At 33.0% G+C, this 25,720-nt stretch overlaps 1 protein-coding gene across 7 annotated transcripts in view; it reads right to left on the bottom strand.

The window, feature by feature from the left end:
- The window catches only part of DIAPH2 (diaphanous related formin 2), a 189,308-nt gene that overhangs the window by 95,581 nt on the left and 68,007 nt on the right, over window positions 1-25,720 (bottom strand). For all 7 annotated transcript variants that reach the window (XR_013938807.1, XM_080553621.1, XM_080553622.1 and 4 more), the window contains 6 exons: window positions 23,994-24,095; window positions 22,446-22,540; window positions 21,006-21,107; window positions 14,508-14,747; window positions 6,296-6,425; window positions 919-1,042 (listed from right to left, as the gene is read on the bottom strand). Coding sequence is in view for 6 of the 7 variants with exons in the window: in XM_080553621.1 (XP_080409747.1) it covers window positions 919-1,042; window positions 6,296-6,425; window positions 14,508-14,747; window positions 21,006-21,107; window positions 22,446-22,540; window positions 23,994-24,095 (793 nt within the window). In the remaining variant the exon portion in view is untranslated. The remainder of the gene's footprint in view (window positions 1-918; window positions 1,043-6,295; window positions 6,426-14,507; window positions 14,748-21,005; window positions 21,108-22,445; window positions 22,541-23,993; window positions 24,096-25,720) is intronic.

The following is a 25,720-nucleotide window of genomic DNA, read 5'->3' as shown; positions in this document are numbered from 1 at the left end:
TTTTTGAACAAAAAACCCCCACAAAATTATTACTTCTGTCTCATTGCATTATCGTTGCATTAAGATAACACATGAATTATCCAAGCTTCTCTAAATGCACAAAATGCCTGTCTTTATCACGTACCATACTCTAAATGCTTCCACACAAGTGTGCTTTATGCATTTTATTTATTTATTTTTTTTTTAAAGGAACATGAACTTCTGCCTGGTCTCAGAAAATTTTGTGGGCTTCTTGCACTGACAGTATACTTATTACCTTATATTCTTGCACAAAAGTAAAGATTGATATGTGAAAATTTTGGAGAGAAAACAATCTAAACAAACATGGTTTGGTATTCTCCCACCGTTTTTCCTTGTACTAAACAATGTACAGTCTCTATTCTCTATTTATTCTGAAATAAAAGCACAAATCTCTCAAGTACAAAATACGTAAAAAGTTGTACTCTAAACTGATCTGTCAAAAAACAAACAAACAAACAAACAAAAAAAAAACCACACCTGATACTCTCCCCTTCAAATATCAACCTATCTGAAGCTAAAATAAGAACTAATCTTAACTCTACTGCAGGTAGTTAATGAGATAGAAATGACTCAACAATTACCATTAAATACTGTTCTTTAGAACAAAAACATAAAACTATCTTCATGAGAAGACACTTTAATTCCGTTAAGAAAGCTATCTGCTTTTCTCCTTTGGAATACGTTAAATTATACACCAATTACGAATAAAACACAAGATTCAGCTTAGTAAATGGCTTTTTTGTTTTCTTACATTCAGCATATTCTGATATACTTTTCTCTCTGCTAGAATAAGAGCATGAAAGAAGAGATTTAAAACTTATTTTTAAGTGTTGTGAAATACTTAACCAGACAAAGATAACATTGATATCAGCAGTATAAACATGCAAAAAGGATATGCTCATCTTTTCTACGAACTTATCATGTTCATCTTGTGTTTTAGGGAAATTCTCAATGTCATTCTCTAGGCGCTGGATTTGATGGTTCATTGAATCAAGGTTGCTCTTCAGAGTCTGGGCTGAAACTAAGAAGAAGAGTCAATAAGTAAAAAGCTTCCAGAATATGGTTAAAAAGAAAGGGTATCAGAAAGGGAGAAAACAACAACAGTATGAATAGTCTCAAGGAGAATTATTCCATTACGTAGACACATTCTTCTGAATTACTGTTCATAAAAAAAATTCAAATCTTCATAAAAATAAGTGAAAATATCTAATGTAATCCACCAAATCATCACACTTCATATGGAAATGTCACCACTTAATTCTACCATTAGTTCAAATGATTCAATTTCTATTTAAATTTATTGGTAAAAAATCTAATATCTCATTCTTTTATATGTAATTCAAAGATTAGAAAGTAACTAAGGTTCAAAGAGACTTCACCTTATTAATACATGTACTTGCTTAAATGAATCATCTTATTAATGCATGTACTTAGTTACAGAAGTGATTTAAGGAACAGACATAGAAAAAAGATCAAATATTTTTCTTTTATTGAAATTAAACTGATTTCTATAAACCAATGTCTGTGAAACCCTCTGTTAACATCAAAGATAGGTTTGAATAACACAGGTCACTGACAATTAAAAAGAAGTAAAGGACTCATAGTACAGCACCAAAAAGTAAATAGAGAATAGAGACATACATATGGCACACACTTAATATCCAGGCACATTTTGAGATATATAGTCCCACAAGCATACATGTGTATATTACACACAGACACATGTGTAATATATAAATGTATGCATCTGTGATATATAATATTTTATCATTTCAGACTTTGATTAAAATATGACTCAACTGCTAAAGCAATTGTGTATGGATTCTATTATCCTCTCAATTTGCAAGCCAAGATGAACTGCAATTTTAAGGTAAGAACACCCTTTTTGTTGTTTGTTTGTTTGTGGTGATTCTCCTGGATGAATCCTGACAATTTATGCTTATTTTGTGACCTGCACAAATCCTGTGTGCCAGCTTCCTACTTTCTCTGAAATATCTTGTCAATACCATACTTTTCGTATATTTTCACCTACGAGTAAACTGCCAACAGTACATAGCAGAATATAAATCTTTATCAGTTGAGCATCAAGGTACTTCCAGTATTACAAATAAAATTCCTTTAGAAAATAGATGTCCCTATTTCAAAAACATAGCCAGAGGTGATCACTGAAAATAGCAGTGTGTCCAGCAGCATTCTCCTGGCAATATGGATCTCCTCCAGAGCATTCCACAAATTAACCTTACTTTGAAAGTAATTTAATTTAAAACATCTTTCAAGTTCTCAAAAGCTGTGTCTATGTTGGAAAAAATCAGTATCTATTAGATGAGCATACACTTCCTGGAAAAGGCATAAAGTAAAGTTAAAACGCAAGTCAGGCCAAGGCAAATGACTGAACTTTTATGTTCTTTCTATTAATTTCAACCAATTTTTGAAGTGTTGATTATTCACAGTAAATTCTGCTGCGTTTGCGTCAATAGCTCGCATTTTGCACTGTCAATATTAGTCTATAGTCCAACTTTGCTTGGCTTGTTTGTATAGCCTAAAATTTATATATACACATATTGTATATAAATAATTCACTGTGAAACAGCTATGGCACATGATATACCACCATGGTGTATGTGCAGAAATCGCAGGCAGAAAGGAATGCAAAGTAAGAGGAGGAGTAAAGCGTCGGTAACACAATCAGGGAAAGCTGTTCAATCACTGAGTTATTAAAAATGCACTAGACAAGGCATGGAACAATTTGATCTAACAGACCTCCTTTTCAGGCTCTCAACTTTTAACAAGTGTTTGGTCTTTCCAATTTGTTGAAGTGCAAGCCATGCCTCCAGAGGCATAACAACCTTGCTCATATCAAGAAGAGTGCAAATTCAAGAACAGATGAGAATAAAAATAAGTAGCATTGTGAAAGCTACAAAACAGTACCAACTTCTCACTAAAGGTTGGTAATAAGGAATTCTGAATGGATTTCTTTCTTTGAGAAGCCACTTAAAATGGTCTTCAAACCTCAATTGGTTTAACTATATTCATAAATTCTTTAATGCTCTAATTTCTTTAATAAGTAACAGCCTATGAGAGTCATCTGCACTGTTCCCTATTTTTGCCCCTGATAATTGCACTTCAGTGAGAGAACTGAATCCTTAAAACATATGCCATACTAGAAAGCTTTGTTTAAAGTGGAATTCAAATCATATCTTGAAAATGTAGCTTCAAATTCCAAACTACCATGACTTTGCATAACACTTACTACACATTAGAAGATAACTGCCAAATAAATTCTAAAGCCCCTAAAAGACAGGGAAAAGTTTTTAAACATTTTTGCAGGCCAATCCCAAATCCTACTGAGTCTCCCAACAGGATGTCTTTCAGAAATTGCAGTTTGGAACTGCAACACAAAATCTGCGAAGCTTTACTTCTCTGTCTTCTTCACTGAAATCTTGTCAGTGAAAGAGAACACTTCTGTCAAAAAGCTTTTAATGAGATGATGGATAAGCTACCATCAATACCATGATGATATATGCAAATACGGGAGTGCAAATACATATGCATATATGACATGACATATGCAAATACAGTTTTCTGGAGGAAAACAATTCTCCAGTATCTGATGCACCTACAATTCAGAAAAATACATTGAGAGATTTTCTGACGTTTTATTATTGCATTTTATGTGAATGAAAAGAATGACAGAAGTCACTATACAGTGTAAGACTGACTTTTGATTCTGAAGCAAAATGCCAGCTTTCAGATTCTATTACGGAAAGAACAGTCACATACGCAGGCATTATATTTATAATGCCATAAGTCACTGTCTGTTTCATATCCACTAACATGCGAGATCAGGCAAAATCTGTTTCAGCAACTTAAGCTGTGCAAGGTAGAAAATACCACAGATTTCTTTGTTAAAAACAGTTTCTTCTACTGCAATGAACTATAGAACTTCCATTTGACAGAAAAATGACTACTACTTATGAGTATGTTTTAAATTGCTATACTTTAAAACAACAATCACACATTTTAAAATATTTTCCCCCTCTGAATTTGACATTGTCTCAATGAAACACCTGTACAGACTTTCAAAAATGGTATTTACTTCCAGTATTTGCAATAGTACATAATATAAAGTATATATATTTGCATTCCAGTGCTTATGATTGCTAATGTCCTTTCTAGAGAAATGTCTCAATTGTCTGAAACATATTTGTAAATCCAAAAAAAAATTGTATGTCAACATGAGTGAGAAAACTGTTCCTGTTAGTACTTTCTACTCTACTACACACACATAATTCGCCTCCCACAAGATCTCTTTCACTTCCTTTTAAATAGAATACTCCGCAGCTGTTTTTTGTTGTTTTTTTTTTTAAACAATACTTAAAAAATATATGGTATACCTTGATTTCAGGCAAACAATCCTCTATGCTATGTACTGGGAAAAAAAAAAAAGGAACAAAACCCCACAATTTCTGAAAGAGACCTTACTACCTATACTGGATTCACCAGTAAACTCTGCCCTTCACCTGGAGTTTAGCTGTTCTTAAGAGTCCTACTTAACTGCAGAACTAACTCCCCAAAAGATACTCCTCCAATATGTGTGTGTGTGTACATATATATGTAAGGTATCACGTTGCCTTGACCAAAAAGTCAAAGAAAGCACATGGAACACAATGGCCAAATGCAGAAAACTGCACTAGGGATCCACCTTAAGTAAACGAGAGTTGGACCAGAAAAAAAAGCCTTACAAAACTTCTCATGAGTCTACATCCTGGTAGAAAGCCTAGTAGTTCCCAACTTCGGCAGACAAAGCAAGCAGATAACAAAAGTATGTCAAGAATTGTTAAACTCAGGAGGAACTAGTCAGAATAATCAACTGATAAAAATATGGTTATGTTTCATTTTAAATATAGGCACCCTATTTAAACCACGAACTATGATTTACAGCTATTGTTCTTTTAAAATTTGAAAACAAATTATTATTATAAAATATATGGTTAACTTTCATCTTCTTCATTACGTGGGTTATGTATTTCTTTTCTACCGTTTCTGGTAAGCTTAATAGTCAGAGGAGCTTCAAGTTACAGTATACATATCTTTTTCAAGGATTTTCAAATACTTTTAACAACTTTTTCTAGAAATCCCAAACGTGTTGCCTGACTCTAGTGAGGTATTCTCTTATTTTTGAAGTTTTTCTTTGACTGCAGAAAGGGATGTGAATTTTTTAAGTATATATTAAAATCATAAATCATAAAATTGTAAGAGAAAACGCTATAACTGAATATTACTTGCAACCAGTTTGTCACAACCACGTGATTTTATTGCTTTTCTTTTCATATAGTCTGCTTTAAGTAAGAAAGAATGCTTTGCCAATAATCTCTTGATAGTTAATCAGTTTGACCTTCACATATACTTTCCAGAAAAAAACTGTTTCCCAATTTAGTTTTAGTTTTCAAAAATCACTAGGTTGATATTCCATGTTTAAAAAGATAAAAATATTTTATTATACCTAACATCAGATTATTGAAGATTTTGGTACATGCATGGGCAGTTCATCTAATTCCCACTGACCTTTGCATATTAAAATCCAGTTTTACGCTTTATCTCCTATTTGTTAAAAATCGTACATCTTTTGTTCACATACTGATTCTTTATGCTTACATGAAAATAAAAGCAAAGTAAGACTTCATTTTAATCTTTCCATAGCTAAGCAACAAGTGCACTAAAAAAGCACAGCTTATTATATATAAAAGTTATCCAACAATAAATCAAGTTCTCTATCACATCTACTGGGCAATACTGCAAACTGACCAAAAATAAAATCAGTATTAATCATTGACTGTACAGTGTAAATTGAATTGTACCTTTCACATGGAATCTGAGCACGTTAGAAAGCATATTTGCTATTCTCTTTTAAAAAAATCAGGTATTAAAATGAGAAACATATGCATATACATGCATGGGTGTTTACTCTCAAACAGTAAGACTTGAAAGGCCTAACAGTAATCAACAATGCCTATACAATTTTTTACATATCATTTTGTAAGCACTTCGCTATGTTGTATTATTTCCACAACCTACTTCAGAAGAAGAGAAGTTACTTTATTACTATTTCTCCCCCTCACTTTTTCTTAAATCAATAAACATCAGACAAGAAAAAAAATCCATGTGGATTATCAATGCTTACATGTTACATAATCCTGCAATCTGAAGAGAAATGTTTTGACATGAAATATCTCCAAAGAGCTATTACCTCTAGGTGTTTCATCTACTTGCTTACCTTTACTTGCACTCTCAACATGCTGCAGTTCATCTGGGAATTTTAAGATGTCCCGGTAATTCTCCTCACAGATTTCTGCCAGAAAATGCAGTAAGGTTGTTTTCTGATCTGTTGATTTAGTATCTCTAATCTAAAAAGTGAATAGAAGGAAAGAAAAAAAAAGCACATTTAAAAAACATTTTTTTACATCTGCCAAATTCATTTTATTTAAACTCATTAGCAAAAAGTTAACGGAATAGGTTGCCTGCAAATGAAGCAAAAATTTTTAAAACAAACTTCTGCAATTCTTTGTTTTAGGACTACAGAGGGAATTTAACCCCATACTGTATTTTTTGTTCTCATTTCTTAAACCTGAAGACAGTACAATAAAGTTTTGAGATTTCTAGCAAAGGCAGTTCAGAATCCTGTTATATAAAAACAAACAAAAAAAAGATGTGAACAGAGATCAATAGAGTTTAGTTCATTCTCCGAATGCCCCCACTGCCAGATTTCTAAAGCAATGCCTCTGAAACACTGCATAGCTGGACACAGTGTTAAAGTACTTGTTCTTTCACCAGGCAAGTTAAAGAAAATTAATATAGTAAATTCTCAATTTTTATTGAAGCAAAATCTAAAGAATACTGCTTGATCTTAATCTTTCATCTTGCTTGGATTTTCAGACAAATTCTATTCAAAGACATGATATAAAAGCACCACACTGGGACACCAAATGACAATAGTAAAGCAAAAGTAATCCTAACTACCAGTAAAATAAATTCAGTAAGTCCGATTTTATTCAGGAAAATATGAGAAATGCATGAGAAAGTGCATGAGAAATGTACACACTGAAGGCAATTTCATACTTTCACTCTCCTCTCAATTGGACAGGCAATTTCTAGTGGTCTGAAGTAAACTAGTGTTCTGAAGGCAATACGACCCTCTGCTCCCAATTAACGTAAGGGCATTAACTGCTAGAATCAATTTATTATTTTAAAGATTGTTCTGAAATCATTGTTAAAATACAGGTCTAGTGATAAAACTCCAAGTAAACACATATACTTGTGGCATGTGCATGTAAATGCAAAGAAATATCACGAGCTTAAGGGAATGACAAAAAGAATTTAAGTCCAAATTCAGTTTATCCATTTTCCTGCAGATGTAAAGAAAGAATGCGTGAGGTGACTGAAGAGTTAGTGGAGATTACCCCTTATTTACGAAGTTCACAGATACTGTATGTGTATGCAACAGTTTGAGATGAGTGTTCCCCACTTTTCACAGAGAAGTGGTACTACAAGTATATCTGTGAACACCTTTAAATTGAATTTTATTAACCACAGTTCTTGTACAAAAAAAAAGCTACAACATACAGAACAAATGAAATCAAGGATTTATTTAAGAAGTATATATAAATGTGTATAAAATCTCCTATTTGTTTTCTCATTCTGTAAATCACTAGAAGTTCTAATTCTATAATCCTCATGACAGGCTTGCCATTGATGTTCAATTTAATACAGGCCTTTCAGCTTTATGGATTACCCTTTAGAATAAATGAGTGCAGTCCCAAACCAGGCTTTTAAAAATATAAGGTATTTAGGCAATTAAGAATGCAATTTAATTCATAACAAATCAGCGGTTAAAGATTAAACAGTGCTCGGTAACGGTATGTAGTTAAAAGGTTTTAATACGTTACGTATATATAAAGGTTTTTCCAACTTGAAAAAAAAAAACATAGATTTAGTGGCCCAACATCTGCATAGTAAGAAAAAATTGCATTCCAATTTGTCTGTGAACAGCAACTGTGGAATTTACATTCTTTGATCTTTATGATATCATAGTGGATAAAATATTTGTACCCTGAAAACAACCAAATTATTTTACCTACAGATTACAAAATAAACATGTTTTGTCACCACCATTAACATCCAAACTAATATTAGCATCTGCTAAACTGTTTAAAACATTTAATAAACAGTCATACAGATCCTGAGCAATCTTGTCAAATTCTCTACTTTAGCCCAATCAAGGAACGCATTTTAACTAAATTAATTCATATTTGACTTTCAATACCTAATATTGAGTAATTGTATCAATATTTTAAAATCAAATTCTAAGCCTACTAATAATGAGAGAAGAAAATAGGCATTTCTCAAGTGTAGTTTGGCAGACATTATTTAAAAATAAATCTACAAACAAGACAGAACCCGGAATGCTAACAGAAGTTTGAATATGCTTTGACATTCCCTTGCTTTTCAAATGCTTCTGCATTTTGCCCCCTTTGTTTTTACTGTTTCATTTCCAAAGCATTCCCAGACAAGTTATAACGATTCCTTGAGACTTCATAAACAAAACAAACTCATTAATATTAGAAGAATTCACCATTTGGGAATTTATTTTTTATTATAAAGCAAAATAATCCAATTTATCTACTACTTCTCTAGTAGTATTAATGCATTGGAACAGAAGAGCTTTTATAGAGCAACGCCCACATATATGGCATTTGTAAAACATTATTAATGCATATCACTGACTTAAGGTTTTCCAATCCATTAATTTTTATATGAGATACTAACACGGATGTTAAAATCTTCAAACATGGATTTTGATTCCATGGCCTTAATCTGAGAGAAAATGTGGAAATAACACATTTGATTGAAGAAGTCAGTAGATCAATATAGGTTTTATGGAGCAGCTTCCTGCTGAATGTCAAAGCATTAATTTGGGTACTATTGGATTCATTGTTTGGGAAAGGATTAAAGATAAATATACACAGAACACAATACTTGCAAGCATAGCCATTCAAATCAATTAAATATAGAGTATCTAGGTCTGTAGTTCAAAAATAACATCAATGTAATAAAACTGCCCTGTTTCTTGCAATATTTTGATAAACGATTTAAAATGGTAAATCACACCATAACCAGTTTCAGGTTTTAATTTGTTTTTCTTCTTTAACAGGTATTTTTGGATTAAGTTTTCAGGTGCAGGAGATAAAAGTGACAGTGAATGTAAGGCAACTTTCTATATTCACAGAATCACCACTAGAGCGACATTTGATTATTATAAATCATAGAATACCCTGAGTTGGAAGGGACCCACAAGGATCATCAAAGTCCAACTCCTGAAAGAGCTTTCTATTGATTTAAACGAGATTACATAAAATAGCTTCTCATGCCAAGAAATCTCTCTCTCTCTATCCCTACCTTAACAGAGAAGAGACCGGTAGACAACAAATAAACACTAGTCAGTGATACTCAAACTATATGAACAGCTCATCTTGTACTATTCACACTATGAACAACACAAATATTACTTATTACATAAAATACCCAATTGTTCCAGATGGAATAATAGAAAAGCTTTATTTAAAGCAACAGTGCTTGCTGTTAGCCTTTCCATCAACTCAAACACAAAACAACAGAAGTTGTACTCTACATATGCTTAAGGCTAATCTTTTTTCTTTCAATTAAATTTCTTTCTAGCCTAAAACTACAAGGGTTTTCTCATCCTTGAAAAGATGGTAACTATCGTCTTTTTGCAAACAACTACAGTTCAATCATTCACACACAATAATCAAAAGTAACAACTCAAAAATACTCAACTTCGGTTAATTAGTACAGCACCCTCCCTGCCATAACTCTGCTACTTCTGCCATATTCATGTTTTCACAGAGCACTTGACACTTAGGCAATCAAGAATGCTCTAAAACATACACCAGGAGTAACTGCTTGGCCTCTCCTATTTAAACAAAATTAAGTTTTCTGTATTCTGCCAAGGGTTGTTTACCAATCACTGCTTTTTCCAATATACTCTGCAGTGTAACATTCAGAAACATAATTTGCTTTTAAGGACTTGCAATTACCACAAAAGCATTAGTTTTCTAACTATAACCAAATAAGTCTGAATCAGTGTTTTCTCTTATTGAACTTTATTAAAAGCTATTACACAATAAGATTTCCGTATATCAGATGACCAGCTGTACTTTAAGGACATGCATTTCACAAAACAAAAGATTTATCTCAGATCAATACCTGCCGTGTTTTTGATTGCATATCTACTAACAGACAATTAATTTTAAGATTGTTCAAACAACAAAATCAATATGGATATCAAGTTCTATTGAAAAGTGAATTTATCAGGTTAGGATACTTCATAAAAACAAACTGATTTCTAAATGTATGTTACATAAAGAAATGTGTACACAGACACTTTTTCTAACTTGCCGACAGTCAGAAATTCTGGCTCTACCAAAAAAAAATAAAAATCAAAAGCTCTCTTACTGTGTTTCCATAGGCAGAAAGCCTAAAGACAGTTTAAATTATTGGTCTAATGACAAAAATCTTACAATCATCAAGACTTGAAAAATTCTTGATTAATATCCACTGTTCTGATTCCCCTGAACCAACTATATTTTCTGGTTATTTCTTCTGAGACTTAAACCCTTGTCAAAACATCAAATACAAAGAATAGCTAAAAACTAACATACGAGCCACATTCAGCTTGATTTATAATAACTCATGTTCACATAACAACTGAAGTCCTTCTAGAACAAGAATATTCAGAGGATAATAGTGTTATTAAACTTAGATCATGCTTTATCCGATCAAGTAGACTACGGTGAGCTTAAAAAAAGCCATCAGTCCAAAAATTAGCAAAGTGACCAACATTTGAAAACACTAAGCTAAACAGTCTTAATGGTTTTTAAAACTCCTGTAGAAACAGTCACTAGGTATGTAACCTTTAAAAGTAGACAAACAGGCATCCTCATCATTAGAATTGTCATCACCTATGATATAGACAGACATCAAAACGTAGTTGTTCTACACAAAACAGAAGCTTAATCATGCTAGTAATTCCAAAAAAGATATTCATACTTTCCCCTTTTTACTTTGCCTCGTGTCCCACTGTATGTTTTTGAACTTCATGAACAATTCATAACACTAAGTTTTGCCATCGTTCATGAGCCACTGAAAGAAGCAAAATGCACCTAATACAGACTTTTCCTTTGTATAGTTGTCCCTGACAACAGAAGACTAGTCAAAGCATCACTTCAAATTAACAGAATTATTTATTACAATCAATCCTCCCTTGATTAATAAAAAACAGTAACCTCCAAGAAGTTGCAAACTTAATAGCAAAAATGTCATACTATGAAAGCTTTCTTTATTTTACATAGTAAGAAATTATACACTATATATTTATATAGTATGAAAATAACACCTTCACAGTGTATTTCAAAAGAAGCTGACATAGATATTTTAAATACTGGGACAGGGAATGAATGCACTTCATACAAGTGCAGTCTCAGGTTAAAGCTCTTCCCAAAACTGGCAGCAACTTCATAATTTAAAATGTTGTTTTTTGTTTTAAGAGAATAGATGATCTTGTGGTTAGTAGAAAGAAATTGTGTCCTCTGATTTTTTTCCTAACTGATTAAATATGCCAACTGACAGGCAGAACAGCAGACAGAGAAAAGGTAAGAAACTTTTCTGTTTCTGAAGTCACTTAAATAACAACAACAAAAAAGTCACTTTCAAGGCAAGCAAGACAAAAAATTCGGTTGAAATTTCTTCGGCATATTATACCTGACGTCTAGTCTAACAATGTACCTGACATTATGGAAATGCGATTTCTAAGTAATAACATACTATGACTTATGAGGGTTCCACACACAAAAACAGAGCTCACAAAACAGTAAAGTAAGTTAGTTATTATTATGCTTTAAATATATTCTATCAAAATGCAAACTAATAGCTCTCAAATTCCTCTATAAAAGCTTACAACTCAAATATATTGCCTGGGAGAAGACACAAATACACTTGAAAATTATTCAAGGCAGACCTTTTTATGCAGTAACGTTGCCTTATCAAATTGCCACCAGAAAAAATAATTAATTAATTAATAGTCTTTCAGTGTTTACACAGCCTTCAAAATTTAGTAGCATGTAAGTATACCACAAAGCAAACACACATAAGCCACAAGACACTGGCAAACAGACTGCTATCTTGTTTTTGCTGTAAAATGTCACTTCTTTCTCTTAGTGCCTTCAGAAAAAAAATAGAAGTCAGGTATTTCTATTTTTTCTATTCACAGTAAGATTTCTGTGAACAGGACATTACACTCACCCTACCATCCTTACGCATACAGAAGCATTCATTTACATCACTGAAGGCCAACCATTTTCCAAGTCTTCAATTCCAAGACTGTTTTAATCATGTAATAAAGCTGGTAAGTGGCTACAGATATATTAAATCTGGTGTTTACAGAAGATACCACCACCTGATATAATTTAATATTTTATACTATTCAAGACAGTTAACGAAGGTCTGTGAGATTATACTCTTAGTTAATAATACAGAGCCAATAATGCCATCTTTGCTACTTTGGGGGGAGAGTAAGAGGGCAGAATTTGAAAGCTATTTAACAAAGGAACCAAATGCAATTACCAATCAAAAATAATGTACAAAAAATAGTCATTACCCAAATATCAGTTTTGTCTATAGGAGTAATGAAATTAAAAAAAAAAAAAAAATCAAGAATACTAAGTGTGTAGACACCTTTTTCTTTTTGCATACAAAATAAATATCAATGGTCCAGAAGAGTGGTTCTTTAATTATGACGCTAAAGCAAAGGTACAGAGACAAAATTTGAGAAAAAACACCTATAGCAAAAGAACGTTATTATAATGATCTAATTCAAATTAGAATGGCAAATGCATAAAAGCAATGAAAACCAGAGCACTAAACGGAAGCAGCAAGCATCTTTTAACTTAAGTAATAAACAACAGAAGCAAATAGCCAATAACCATGTCGCTCTGTCTGGAGAAATTTATCCACTAACTTAAATTACTTTTCCTGACTTTGCAACTAATTAGTGGTAATTCACAAGGTATAATTACTATACAGAGGTATTAATGATACAATTTTATGTCTACATTTTGGTGAGACCTCCTTTTTCACTCCAACAGACATCACTGTCCTTGTGATTATTTTTATTTTTAGACATCACCTTACAATAAAACATAATTAACAACTAAACGCAGCAGCACAGTAAGCAGTTTGTTATGGAGAATGTTTAAAGATTTTCTCTCACAGGTAAAAAAGTACTTCCTTCAGAAACATGTCTTGAAAAAAGGTGGGTTGTTTTTTTTTGAGGGCAAGGCAAGTAGTCATAAATTTTTATCTCAGTTATTTTAAATGGAATTTAGCTGTAAGCACAGATAGTTATGCTTCAGCAATTACTCAGTTCAAGTAGAAAACAATTTGCAGGATTAGTCAATCTACATTAGCTGTGTCAACACCTGTGGGATTTGCATTGACAGCAATTCATAAGTCACCTGGAATGCAAGAATACCTTCTCAAATCTGTGCTATGCTAGAATACTATTTATGCATAGTCATCATTTTCTCTCCCTCTAAATTAAAAAAGCAGATTTCCACTTTACTCACTAATTTCCCTTTAGATTCATATGTTAATGACGAGAAAAAACAGAACTGGATTTATAAAATAAACTTCAACTTGGCCACTCTTAAAAAAAGCCATTAATGAATGAAACTACTTTCCGGGTCATGGTTTTATTTTACTTCAAGTTGGCAAAATCTTTGTATTAAACTACAGTAAGCAGTTTACAGATGTTTACATCTGTTTACAGATGTTGCATCTCTTTATTTCAAAGACAGGTACTTTACAAACTGAGATGGTCAAGCTCAGATCAATGCCTTAATCACATTTCATCATTTAAATAAACAAGTGCTGCTACAAATTAAGTCGATGTTGTATTTCATTTTGACACCACAAGTGAAGTTTAACGTAGGATAACAATGTCCATCTTTAATTCCACATACTTACTTCTTGCTTTATGGATAGCAGGATGGAAGACAGAAGCAAGAGACAAGTAGCCAGAGCTATTTAACACAAGGTCTATGCGTATACTATTGAAGAGGTGATGGCTGAAAAAATTGGGGTTGGAAAGGCTGTTCTACTTTTATGTTCCAGAAAGACTCAGAACAGACTTATAGTTTAACGACTGCCTTTAATCACCAGTGCACTGAGTAGGACAGCTATAGCAACGTACCATGCTAGAAAGTTTTATTCTGTGTTTGTGCATCTGTTATTTAAAATAGAGATGTGGGCAGTAAACTACATTGATTGATTGTTTTTCCCTAACTTATGGCAGTTTCTCTTGTGGTTTTAAGCTTCATGAATCTGCACTTACCAGTTTTATAGTTTCATCTTACCTTGCAAAGAAAACTGATGTTAAAACCAAGAGACTGTGCATTTCTGGAACCAGAGTTCATGTAGTTTCCAAGGAACAACACTAACTCTAAAAGCCTGCTAAAGCTTTCACTCTTCTTCAGCTCTTCACAAGCTATTGTAACCGCCATAATGTCAGGTTTGATATTGTTTACGTGTTCTTCAAACATAAGCTTGAAAAGGATCCCATTGAGACGTGACCGCAACATTTTCACTGAACTCATCTACAAAACAAGAGAAATTGTATCAGAACATAAAAGAACAAAAGTTTATACTAAAAACCAACATTGTGCAACCAGAGTTGGAAGACTACAATTTCTATGTTTTCATTGCCTATCTTGTATTTTCCAAGAATCTGTACCTGCACAGAGGTATTTTTTCCCCAAACCATACACTTCACTTGAAATAATTCAATAAAACAACATACTGAAAATAAGAGTGCTTTGTGTTATCAAATCATTAATTTCCAAACTCACTAGCAATAAATGTACACTACTAAAATTGTTCCTCACAGCACGTATGTAAGCCAGTTCCACCAGTTAACAAGAACTGAATATTAGCCTGAAGGCATATGTGATGACCATTTTGTCAAAGCTCCAGTGAAGTTAAGCTTGGAAGCTAAGCTTCTCAAGTTTTTCTTCCTTCAGAAACGGTCTAAACCAAAGACACTTGAGAGATTGTACAATAGCAGAAATATAAACAGTTACAGTCTGATTAAACAAGAGAATTCTCATTTTTAGACTCTCTTACTGAGCTGATGCAGTTCTCAAGTTGCACTTCATCACTGGGAGAACAGTGGGGGAGAAAAAGATGATGAATTCTTAGGGGCCCTTGTGGAAGGCCTTGGAAATATCCAAGTGAGTTTGAGACACTGGAGGTCAGGCTTCATTAGTCAGATGTTTATATGAAGCCAGATTACATTAGTGCCACTGTTCATGGAATATTGCCATTGTACTAATGGGAGCTATAACTTATGATATTTGCTGATAACATCAGCAAATTACATTAGTGCTACATCTAATTTGGTGATTACTTTTGCAGGTTTTAATTAAACTGAAGCTCAAACAGTTTTCTGTTATTACCTATACTGATATCAAGTGATAAGTAATATGAATCCTATCAGCATTTTGGAATGATGGTTACCAAACAAGCTCAAAGTTATATTATAGATACAGTATGATATATATTTGACCTGAAGGCTTTTAAAGTTCATACCATCCAAGAAAAAGTCTCATCTTTGTCTATCCCAACAAAAAAATCCAGATTTAGGAGGTGAATGAAGAGTTTTTGGCTACTATTCAACTTGTCTTCTTTTGAAACAAACTTTCTAAAACTTCTCCCCAAGACACTATTTTCTGTTTCAGGGATTTTGTAAAAGGTAGTACAGCACTAACTCATTCCTGACCTGATGGGAAGGTCATAAATCACAAAGTTGTAGAACAGTACATGACACAGATACTGAGAAGTATCTCTGATAGCAATATCATTAAGTTAAACCCCCAATACCGATTTTATTATTCTAGAAATTATTCTTTTGTATTTTGCGCAAGTAATCAGTAATATTTCCTTCTACTTAGCCATTCATAAAAATACGTTTAAATTTAAGAAAATAATACGTATTGAAAATTTTTAATCCACTTAAAAATTTTCATTTAAATGCAAGAATGATTACCTTCCAAATCTAACTCTTAATTTTAATTAGAAGAATACAGAAAGATTTCTCCCCCAATGTATTCACTATCAGTGGTGTTCCTGAAGCACTTTGTCCCCCTGAAAGAAAAGCTTTGTTATGTGACAAATCACAGATCTTGGCCATCAAAGCAAATAAAAAAAATCTTTGTTTATGTCTTTTGCTCAGACTTCTACCACAGCTCCTTTGAGGAACTGAGATTTTCGATGAGGAAAAGGAATGATTCAGTAAAAAAGTGTTTCAGCATAACTTGCTTTTTAATCCCCATTATTAGAAATATCTATTGAAGCCTCCATAAGCTACCACCATTCAGTCTTGAAACACTATTTTTCTAATCATTCTCTATCTCACAAATGTCATACTGAAAACATTTGTCCTGAAAACAATCTACATTCACTGTGCTACAGTAAATGGAAGTCAAAGCAATTTAAGTGATTAAGTGACTTTTGCAGGACAAGCTCCAATTAATGTTTTTATTCAAAATGGCATCAAAAAAAGTTGTAAAACTCTTTATATCCTGAAAGCAATATTTTACCATATGGTTTAGTAAGAAATAAATTTGAATATGTCAGCAAGCTTCAAGCCTTTCATGAGGTAAACATCACCATTTTGGTATGTTTGATTTAGCGTTTTTTTTCCAGTTAACATTGCATCACATGCTTTTAAATCCTTCGTGAAGTTTTGTAGTCAGTCATTCCTCAAAACAAATAATCACAAATAAATATCATGACTGTCTGAAAAAAAGCATATTTTTATGACTTCTTCAGTAAGATTTGACTAAAAAACAAGAACCATTTAGATTCAATCTAGTAGTGACCACAAGTGAGATAAATCCAAGATCATCTGTTCCTAAGGCAACCAAGAGAGAGAATACAGTCTCCCCAGCCACTTTCAATTAGTGGCATAGTTTTCGGAAAAAGAAAAAAATCATAATACTACATAGAAGGAATGAGAAAGCATTAAGCAAGCACTAGATCTAATTGATAGAAAACTGACCGATTAAAAATTTGAACTATTCAACAACTGCTAAAACCCATGGCTACTCCTTCTCAGGTCAAGTGGTTTTCAGGTATCAGCAAAGCCAATTGGCATGAATTCATACTCTGGTAAGAAGTCTCTTGAGAGCACCTACTTTCTACACATACCTAATACACAGTACTTATATCTTGCCAACTTCATTAATTGCTTTTGGTTTACCATTAAATGAAAACAATGCAAGAGAACTAGTCCTTCTTCTAGTCTTCTGGATCGAAGGAAAAAAATCTTCCAAATAGGAGAACAAAAACATTCTCCACATATTATCATACACTCAGTATTATGTCTGGTAACAGAAAACTGAAATAGCTTTTGCACTCTGTCAAGTCACTTTGCACTTGGTAAATTTATTTACACTCACTGTGCAGCCAATTCATATATATAAACATGCTAAAGTAAACGAGAGCATCAGTTATGTTCTTTCATTTATCAGTCATATTCATTCAACCAAGACGAAGCCAAATATATGGCAAATAACGAAAGACTATTTTGCAGGTTTTCTTCACTTTACAAAGAAATGTTTCCACAGGGATAGATCAACATTTTGATACCTATAATAATTACACCTTAAGTTTACTATCAGGTTTTTTTTCCTAACAGCAGTGTATTAGCATATTACCAAAATTGCACATCCATTGGTCAAATATGACCAAAATAGGTACAAAATGCAAAATCTGATCCTGCCTGTCCTATGCCCCATCAGAATTTCAGATGAAGTTGCAAGTTCTTTCGTAACACCTTCTGAACACACGTTAAAGTGGAGAAATAATTTTATCTTCATGAATAGCAGATCATCTTTGCATAAATGAACAAATATAGTTACCTCAATTCTTAAAAAAAAGTATATGCTTCTAAAGTAAGCCTATGAAGAGCAAACAAATTTTGGCAGCAACAAACAAGTTTGACTAATCTGTTTTACTGCATCTGGCTAGGATTAGTTAGTTTTCTTCATAGCAGACCGTACGGTGCTCTTTTTGTTTTTCCATGTATGATGAAAACAATGCTGATAACAGTGATGTTCTAATAACTGCTGAACAGTGTTTGCACAGTGTCACAGCATTCTCTGTTTCTCAATCTGCCTCCCCCCAGCGAATAGACAGGAGGTGCACAGTAAGTTTAGGAGTTGAAAGAAAGATGCCATTGCATCACTTTTGTTTTTTCTTCTTCCACTTCTCCTTCATTTACTGAACTTTTTTTTTTTTTTTTTTTTAATCTCAACTTCTGTGCTTTCTTTCACTCCTTTCTTTTTACCCTGCAGGGATGGGATATAAGGAGGAAATAAGTAGCATTTGTGCGGTGCTTAACTGTCTACCCAGATCAACCCACAACACCTGTTCTTTAGTGAATAGCTGCCCTTGACTACCATTTGTAACTACCTAAAGGGAAGAAACAGAGAAGACGCAGAGGATTCTTGAAAGTGCATAGTGATAGAGCAAGAGCAAAAGACAAGATGGTGCTCAGGAACTTCTGACTGTATGTAAGGAAAACATTTTTGACAATGAAGATAGGTAAAACTGAGTTCAGCCTCATCCTTCCTCATCGGGAGGATAATTTACCATTACCCACCAGAGAGCAGAATGGTGGGAGGATGCAGATACACAGTACAGCATTCCAGAAATACCATTACGTAAAAGCTAGAGAGAAATGCAGCAAAAACTGAATGGGGAGAAAGACTGAAGCTGAAGAGACAAGAAGGGTATGATGTTTATAAATTGCAGTGTGCAGAAGGCATCAAGCTGGGAGAAAATCTCAGTTACAAAGATCAAAGGTGCAACATGAAATACCTTACAACAGTAAAAAGAAGAAACATCTACAAGTAATGCTTCAAAATTCAAGATCATTAAGCACAATTTTCTGAATTTTCTCAGTTATTTTAAATAGTTAACTGAATGGAATTCACAGACACCAGTCATTTGTCCCAGTGCCTCTGCCCTGCTTGCTTCCATCCTGTGTTTTCCTCACACGACATCTACACAATTTGCCACTTTGGCTTTTTTGGTACATCAGACACTCCCTGCCACCCTTTGCTTGTTGCCATTTCAGAAGTAGGCAGGAAGCAGACAGTGCAGTTGTTCTGGCCTGCCTGCCTTCCTTCCTAGAGATTAAAAGCCCTTTCTGCCATTGGGCTGGAAGCACAAATGTCATTTTATCACATCATTTTAGTCACTAGAAATGTCTGTTACATGACAGGAGGGAACAACATATTCCTCCAGGGGTTTTAAAGAGTTTATATAAATATTACATTATAATAAATACAAAATAATACATAATATAAACTATTCCAAAATCATGTTTCAGAACAACAAGGAAATCTGGTAGAATATTAGGTATGAATATGTTCATATTCTACCAAATTTCCTCGTTGTTCTGAAATAATGTTTTTGGAACTTTATGCCATTTATAAAAAATTAAAATCAATTGCCTAGGAATTTTCAAAAGAAGTCATGGATACCTTTCATTTTTTTATATCCTCTACAAAAATCTCACTAGTTCAAATCATGTTCCCTGAATCCAAACAAATCACTCAACGGTATTTCTGAAGCCAACTTACACTCAAAGCAGAGACTGCTTATGTATACATATACACACACATGCACACACACATATATATAAAAATAAAGCTGTTTCTACTCTTCCAAGAACTGCTATTTCTGTTTTAATACTTTTTAATTTACATAACTGTAAATTAAACTGTAAAATTCCAACAACACCAAGCCTAGCTGCTCTGGTGTTAAATACATTCAAATACATTACAAAGGCGATCATCATTATAGTCTTTCAGAATGTCAAAACTAAAGTGAAATGATAAACTAAATTGCTTTAGGCTTTATCAAGTCTTTGGAAAACCAGAATCAGAATCTTCCAAGTCCTAGCTTAATACTTGGTACCATAAAATCACCTACCAGCATGTATTTGGCAATTTATGCAAACTGAATGATTTCATTCAGAGACAGGTTCTAGTCATTATATCTGATATGCCTTCCTCTCTAATAGATACATTTATTGAACACTAGTAAAAGCAACAGAATATGATGTTAAATTTCAATTCTATTACAAATCCATGCTTTTTCTAAAGCAGTTTCGTAAGTATATGTATACATACACATACATACTGTATGTATATGCATGTGGGTGTATACTTACACACATGTATATTATATAGAATGATAGATTATCCCAAATTGGAATGGACCCACAAGTAAAATCGAGTCCAACTCCTAAAAAAGCTTTCTATTGATTTGAGCGCAATTATGTAACTCTTTCTACCAAGAAATCTTTCCCCCACCTTAAGATGTACAGACATATCTTACCAAAAGATAAAACCTGAGTTGAGATATTATGAGCACATGACTTTCAGATGTTCAGTTTTCAATAAAGAAGAATAAATTTGTCAAAGTTGTCAGTGCCACAGTAAATGGATCTTTAAGAAGTTAAATTTCTAAGACTTCATAAAACGGTTATGAAGAACACTCTAGGCACAATAAATACTTAAGTGTTCCATGCAAAACATCATACAAAAATCATATTAAAGACTTGGTCTGGCAAAGAAATGCCTTAATGATCTTAATCACATGCCATAATCGCTACCATAAGAAAACAAGTATGAATTTACAGAGATTTTTAGACTGTTTCTGATCAATAAATACAGCACCATTTTCTTTATGCAGAACGTGCAATAACACTAACCAATATACTTTAAAGTTACATCTATTTGATGAAATAATACTCTGCAGTTAATTACTGCACTAATACATACCACAACTCCAAATTGTTCTGACTCAGCAAGATCATTATATTCATCCTTCAATTCAGCTAAGGCATTAAGTTCTTTCTGCTCAGGAAGATTCTTCACTAGGTTCTAAAATAAAAGAAGGCATTATATTACACTTGATATAACAAATGAGCTGGCATCTTAAAATAAAATGTTTAAGACGACACAACACAGAAATACATGAGGAAATTACAGGGAACTTATTTTTATCTACGTAGCTTAGACACTATAAAAATCAAATGAAACCAGTAATTAATACAGACATCAGCACTGTCTTCAATTTGAAGAATACCTTCACAGTATTTAAAAGTTATAGACAGATAAAGCAAAGTGTTTATGAAACATGCAATTCTATAGCATTTTGATAACAACTTAAGACTTTTGTGGAGATAACGTAATCTTACATTAAAAGTTACAAGTAATGCTAAATGTTATATCTTAAAAAAAAAATAAATTTTGCTTAAAAAATCCATGCTAAAATTTGACAAAGTGATGAAGTACTAACTGTGTAGAGACCAGTTTAGCCCAATCTCCCTGGAATAATCATTTTCCAGGACCAAGAAAGGAAGAAAACATTCATTTAGAAAGCCTTGTGGGAACCAGGACAGGGTCACAAACAGGGGACAACGAAAGATGAAAGGACAAACACCAGCCTACTACATTAGCTAGGAAAGTATCAGTTAGTGAAGACTGGATCAGCTGGTAATGATGACATCAATAATCTGCGTAGGATATTAAGAGGAAGTAATTCAAGATCCGTATCATCATTGTGCTACATCTGTATACCATTTCAGGTTTGCCTTCTTCTCTGCTGTGCTCTTACTCCACAGAGATTGCTCTCCTCCTACAAGACTCTGTCCTCCCTTGTGAGGACAGCAAGCAGAGACATGTAAAGAAGCTGTACTCCATATTTTCATCTCTCTGGCTGACAGATTTTGGCCTTAAAATAAGATCAAAGATGCTCAGAAGCAGGTCTGATTTATAGACTCTTTCTGTTTGTTTGGTTGGTCTTGCATTGCACTGCAGCAGTATCCTGAAACATTCAAGTAGTTTCATCTATCACTAGTGACAAGCAGAGGTTTTTCAACAAGAAGCCTTCTGAAACTCTATTATCCACTAGCCTAAACTAGGTAAACATTTGTCTCATGCTCAAAAACTAGAGTCAGATTTTTTTTTTAATCTCCTACATTATGAATTTTCGCTTTCAAAAGAAAGAATTTTTAAGAGCCTTTTAAAGACAGTTTTACTGCCATATGTAACCATATACAAAAGTAGAAGTGAAATAAACAAAACACTAAATTCAAGTGATATATTTATAGCTGATATCCAGAAAACTCTACACTGTTTTTACTTTTGAATTCTTACAGCTTTATATCATTTGTATGTACAACACACTATGAACAAAACCAAACATTTTTCACATACCTGAATCAAGGATTCACTCAGCTTCTCTTCATCAACCTCTAAAATTATATTTTTTATTTCTTCATAAGGCAAACGGAAAGAACCCAAAAATATTGCTGAAATTCAGTAAGAAAGCATTAGAATCCAAAAGGTCCAAGAAGATGGATGTAGGAATGCAAATTTCAATTCTAACAACTCAAAAAAAAAAATCTATCTTGATCCAAATTAAGATAACTCACAACAAGAAAGTTTTCTATATAAGCCAAGTGTTATATGAAGTAAAATTTCAATTGAAATTATAATAAATGTCATTTCTAAGAAATCAAAATACGACAACAATTTGGACTGTTTTTGCATCGTCATTTATCTGTCAGATTTTTTTTTTTTTTTTTAAATGAATAGCAACTTACTTGCATTACTACTGAAACAGACATGTTCAGCCCATTATAAGACTTTAGCTGCTACTTTTGCTTTCACAACCTGGTCTACACAGCTGTAGTGAATTTATAACTGGCTGAGTATTTACATAACATTCTAAAAAAAATCCTTGCCAAAGGCAAAGACAATATATTTATACACACACACTCTACCTCCTATACCATTTATTAAGTAACTAAGCTTATAAAAGAGACTATATATATTGTATATGTTTCAAAGATGATGTTTGTAAAAATAATTTGATTCCAGGATGTTACAACATCTCAAAACTCCATTCCATAAAACACAAAATATCCCTAACGAAGACAGACTGATACATTGTTTTTTATGAAGCGCTGTATATTCAACCCAATTACTATGTCTGATTTTCCTACAACCATATTTTCAATGATTGGTTTAAAATTTTATATCACTTGTGTCATACAACTTTTTCTGCTTAGAAAAATGTATTCATGGATGTAGCAATAAACAATGCACGGATTTGTTTTTACATACTTGCTTTGCCACAAGTGTAGATGGACTACGGGCATTTTAAGGTATTTCTAATTCAGATTAAACAAAAAAAAAATCTACTACTCTCAGAAATCAATTTCCCTCCATCTTAAAAGGGAAAAGCAAATAAAAAATAATAGGTGGTGCTGTTTTCTTTATAACTTAACATAGTGGTATTTGCACCTAATTTATCCCATTTGGCAATATTTGTCTCTTTAAAAGTCTAGCCCTTATCAAGCTCTTTCTCCACTGCTTTAACCAGAAAAATCCACTGGGGATGGGAGCTGAGAGGCCAAACCTAAAACCCACCAACACTGTGCGTTCCCTGAATCGGTGATTATCACTTAATTATACTTCTAGTCTAATGCAGTTAGAGAAAGAATCAACTCTTTAATTACAAAGAAACTATAACTAAAATTTAAGTTTAAACCTTTTTTTTTTTTTTTTTTTTTTTTTACATTTTCCAAGGCTGTAAAGTGTATTTAGATCATACTTACATAAAACCTCTCTGAACTTAAGACTTACATTCACAACATTAGCAAATTTTTAGAAAAATATTGCACATCTAAGCAAGGAAAGAATATTTAAGAACAGTCATGTGGACATGATAATTATTCATTTACAATATTTGACACTCACATAAGTTTTGTGCAGATTTTCCATCCAAAACTCTTAATTCTTTAATCTTTTTCTTCGACTGAGCTACTTTCTTTTCTTCTGTTTCTTCTATTGCCTTTTTAGCTGTAAAGAATGTATTTATTAAATTCTGATACAATTGTTAAAGAGACTAACAGCAACTTAGTCAGAAAGCCGTAACAACGCATCTGTAAGAATTAGCTCAAGAAAATGCAAATCCATTGCCTCAATGTACTGCAAAATATCTAAAGCAGCAAATAACACATTTATCTAGGGAGAAGGAAAGTGAAATGAAATTTTTAATAAGACGATGACAATTTTTTCATGTACTATCACATTATATTTATATATTTTTGTATATTTTTAATCCAGAAGTTCTAGTATCTTCAGTCCAGTTTATTCCAAACACCTTTAAAAATGCACTGATTTGGTGTTACCACAAAGCACGTGAGTGCCCTCTGTTGACGTCTAAGTATCTCAGCATTAGAAGTTAACCCAAAACCAGTAAGGTAAGTTATTCTAGATTCATCACACAATAAACCTGAAGAGGTAGGTTTTTACTAATTACATGTCTTGTCCCTAGTAAAGACCAAAACCCCCAAAAAACACTGTAAAACATTTAAAAAATATTTTAAATCGGATTCTTTTATCGTTTGTTTATAAGTAATAAAGATTGCTAGCTTTATATTCAGTATTTAAAATTATACAGAAAGTAAAATGGTATTCAGATATTGAAAATATATGCTGATTTTCTGCATAATTCAGTGTACTTAATGTTTACAGAATTTGCTAAAGTATTGTGTAAACCCATTAGCAAGGGTTTATTTCCTTTTAAATATTACAGAACATATTTGGCACTGAAGAAACAGAAACTTAACACGTTTAATAAAATTTGATGAACATTTTAAGTCAGTCAGAAGTGACTGAAAAACTTTAAAGTATAATTAAGAGGAAGTTTTAAGCAGACCAAATGTTTTTCTTCTCAGAGCAGTTTTTTTTTTTTGCTGTGCTGTTTCATCAGGATGGGTTTCACTAGAATTATCTCCTAAGAAAACACGTTTATTTTTAGTGTTAAGAGTAACACTAAAGCCCCAGTTTCAACCTCTTAAAGAAAAAAAATTACTTTCACCTCATACACATTACTAGCAGGAAAACATCTCAAAATAATACTACTGGGTTTATACCACTTGAATAATTAGTTTACCCTGCGCGGTTGCATACCAGCATAAACTAAGCTAGTCCAAGACAGTTCCCTTATCTCCAGCTACCTCTAAAAAGCCTGAAGCAGAGAAATCTAAGCAGAAAAGACTGTTCAACAACGTAATGCTTGCTCTCCCCTTCCCCTGCTATTATTTTGCAAGCCTAGCCACATATGACCAGCCTGTTATATATTTGAAAAGGGACAGAGCTACACATCAACTTTACAGCAATCTTGCAGACAGCCAACACTCAAAATTCCGACGAGCACTGACCCAATGAACTACAGTTCAAAATCCTAAAGTGACAGTCCAGTCCATGAAATAATCAAACCCTTATCACTAACTGTTCTCAATTAAACACGGAAATAAAACCAGATGCTCAAGAAATAATAATAAAAAAAAAATAATCCACGAGTTAATAATGACTTCTCCCATGACAATGTAATAAACATTGTGAGTTCTGTTACAGCAAGAGAAACTACTGAAAAGCAGGAATTTGTGTCTGGTGAGACAGGTGTGAGCAATGATTTG

This window comes from Anser brachyrhynchus, assembly GCF_964034855.1.
Source record: "Anser brachyrhynchus genome assembly, chromosome: 13".
In the NCBI taxonomy this organism is placed as follows: domain Eukaryota; kingdom Metazoa; phylum Chordata; class Aves; order Anseriformes; family Anatidae; genus Anser; species Anser brachyrhynchus.
This window is presented reverse-complemented; position numbering and strand designations above follow the sequence as displayed.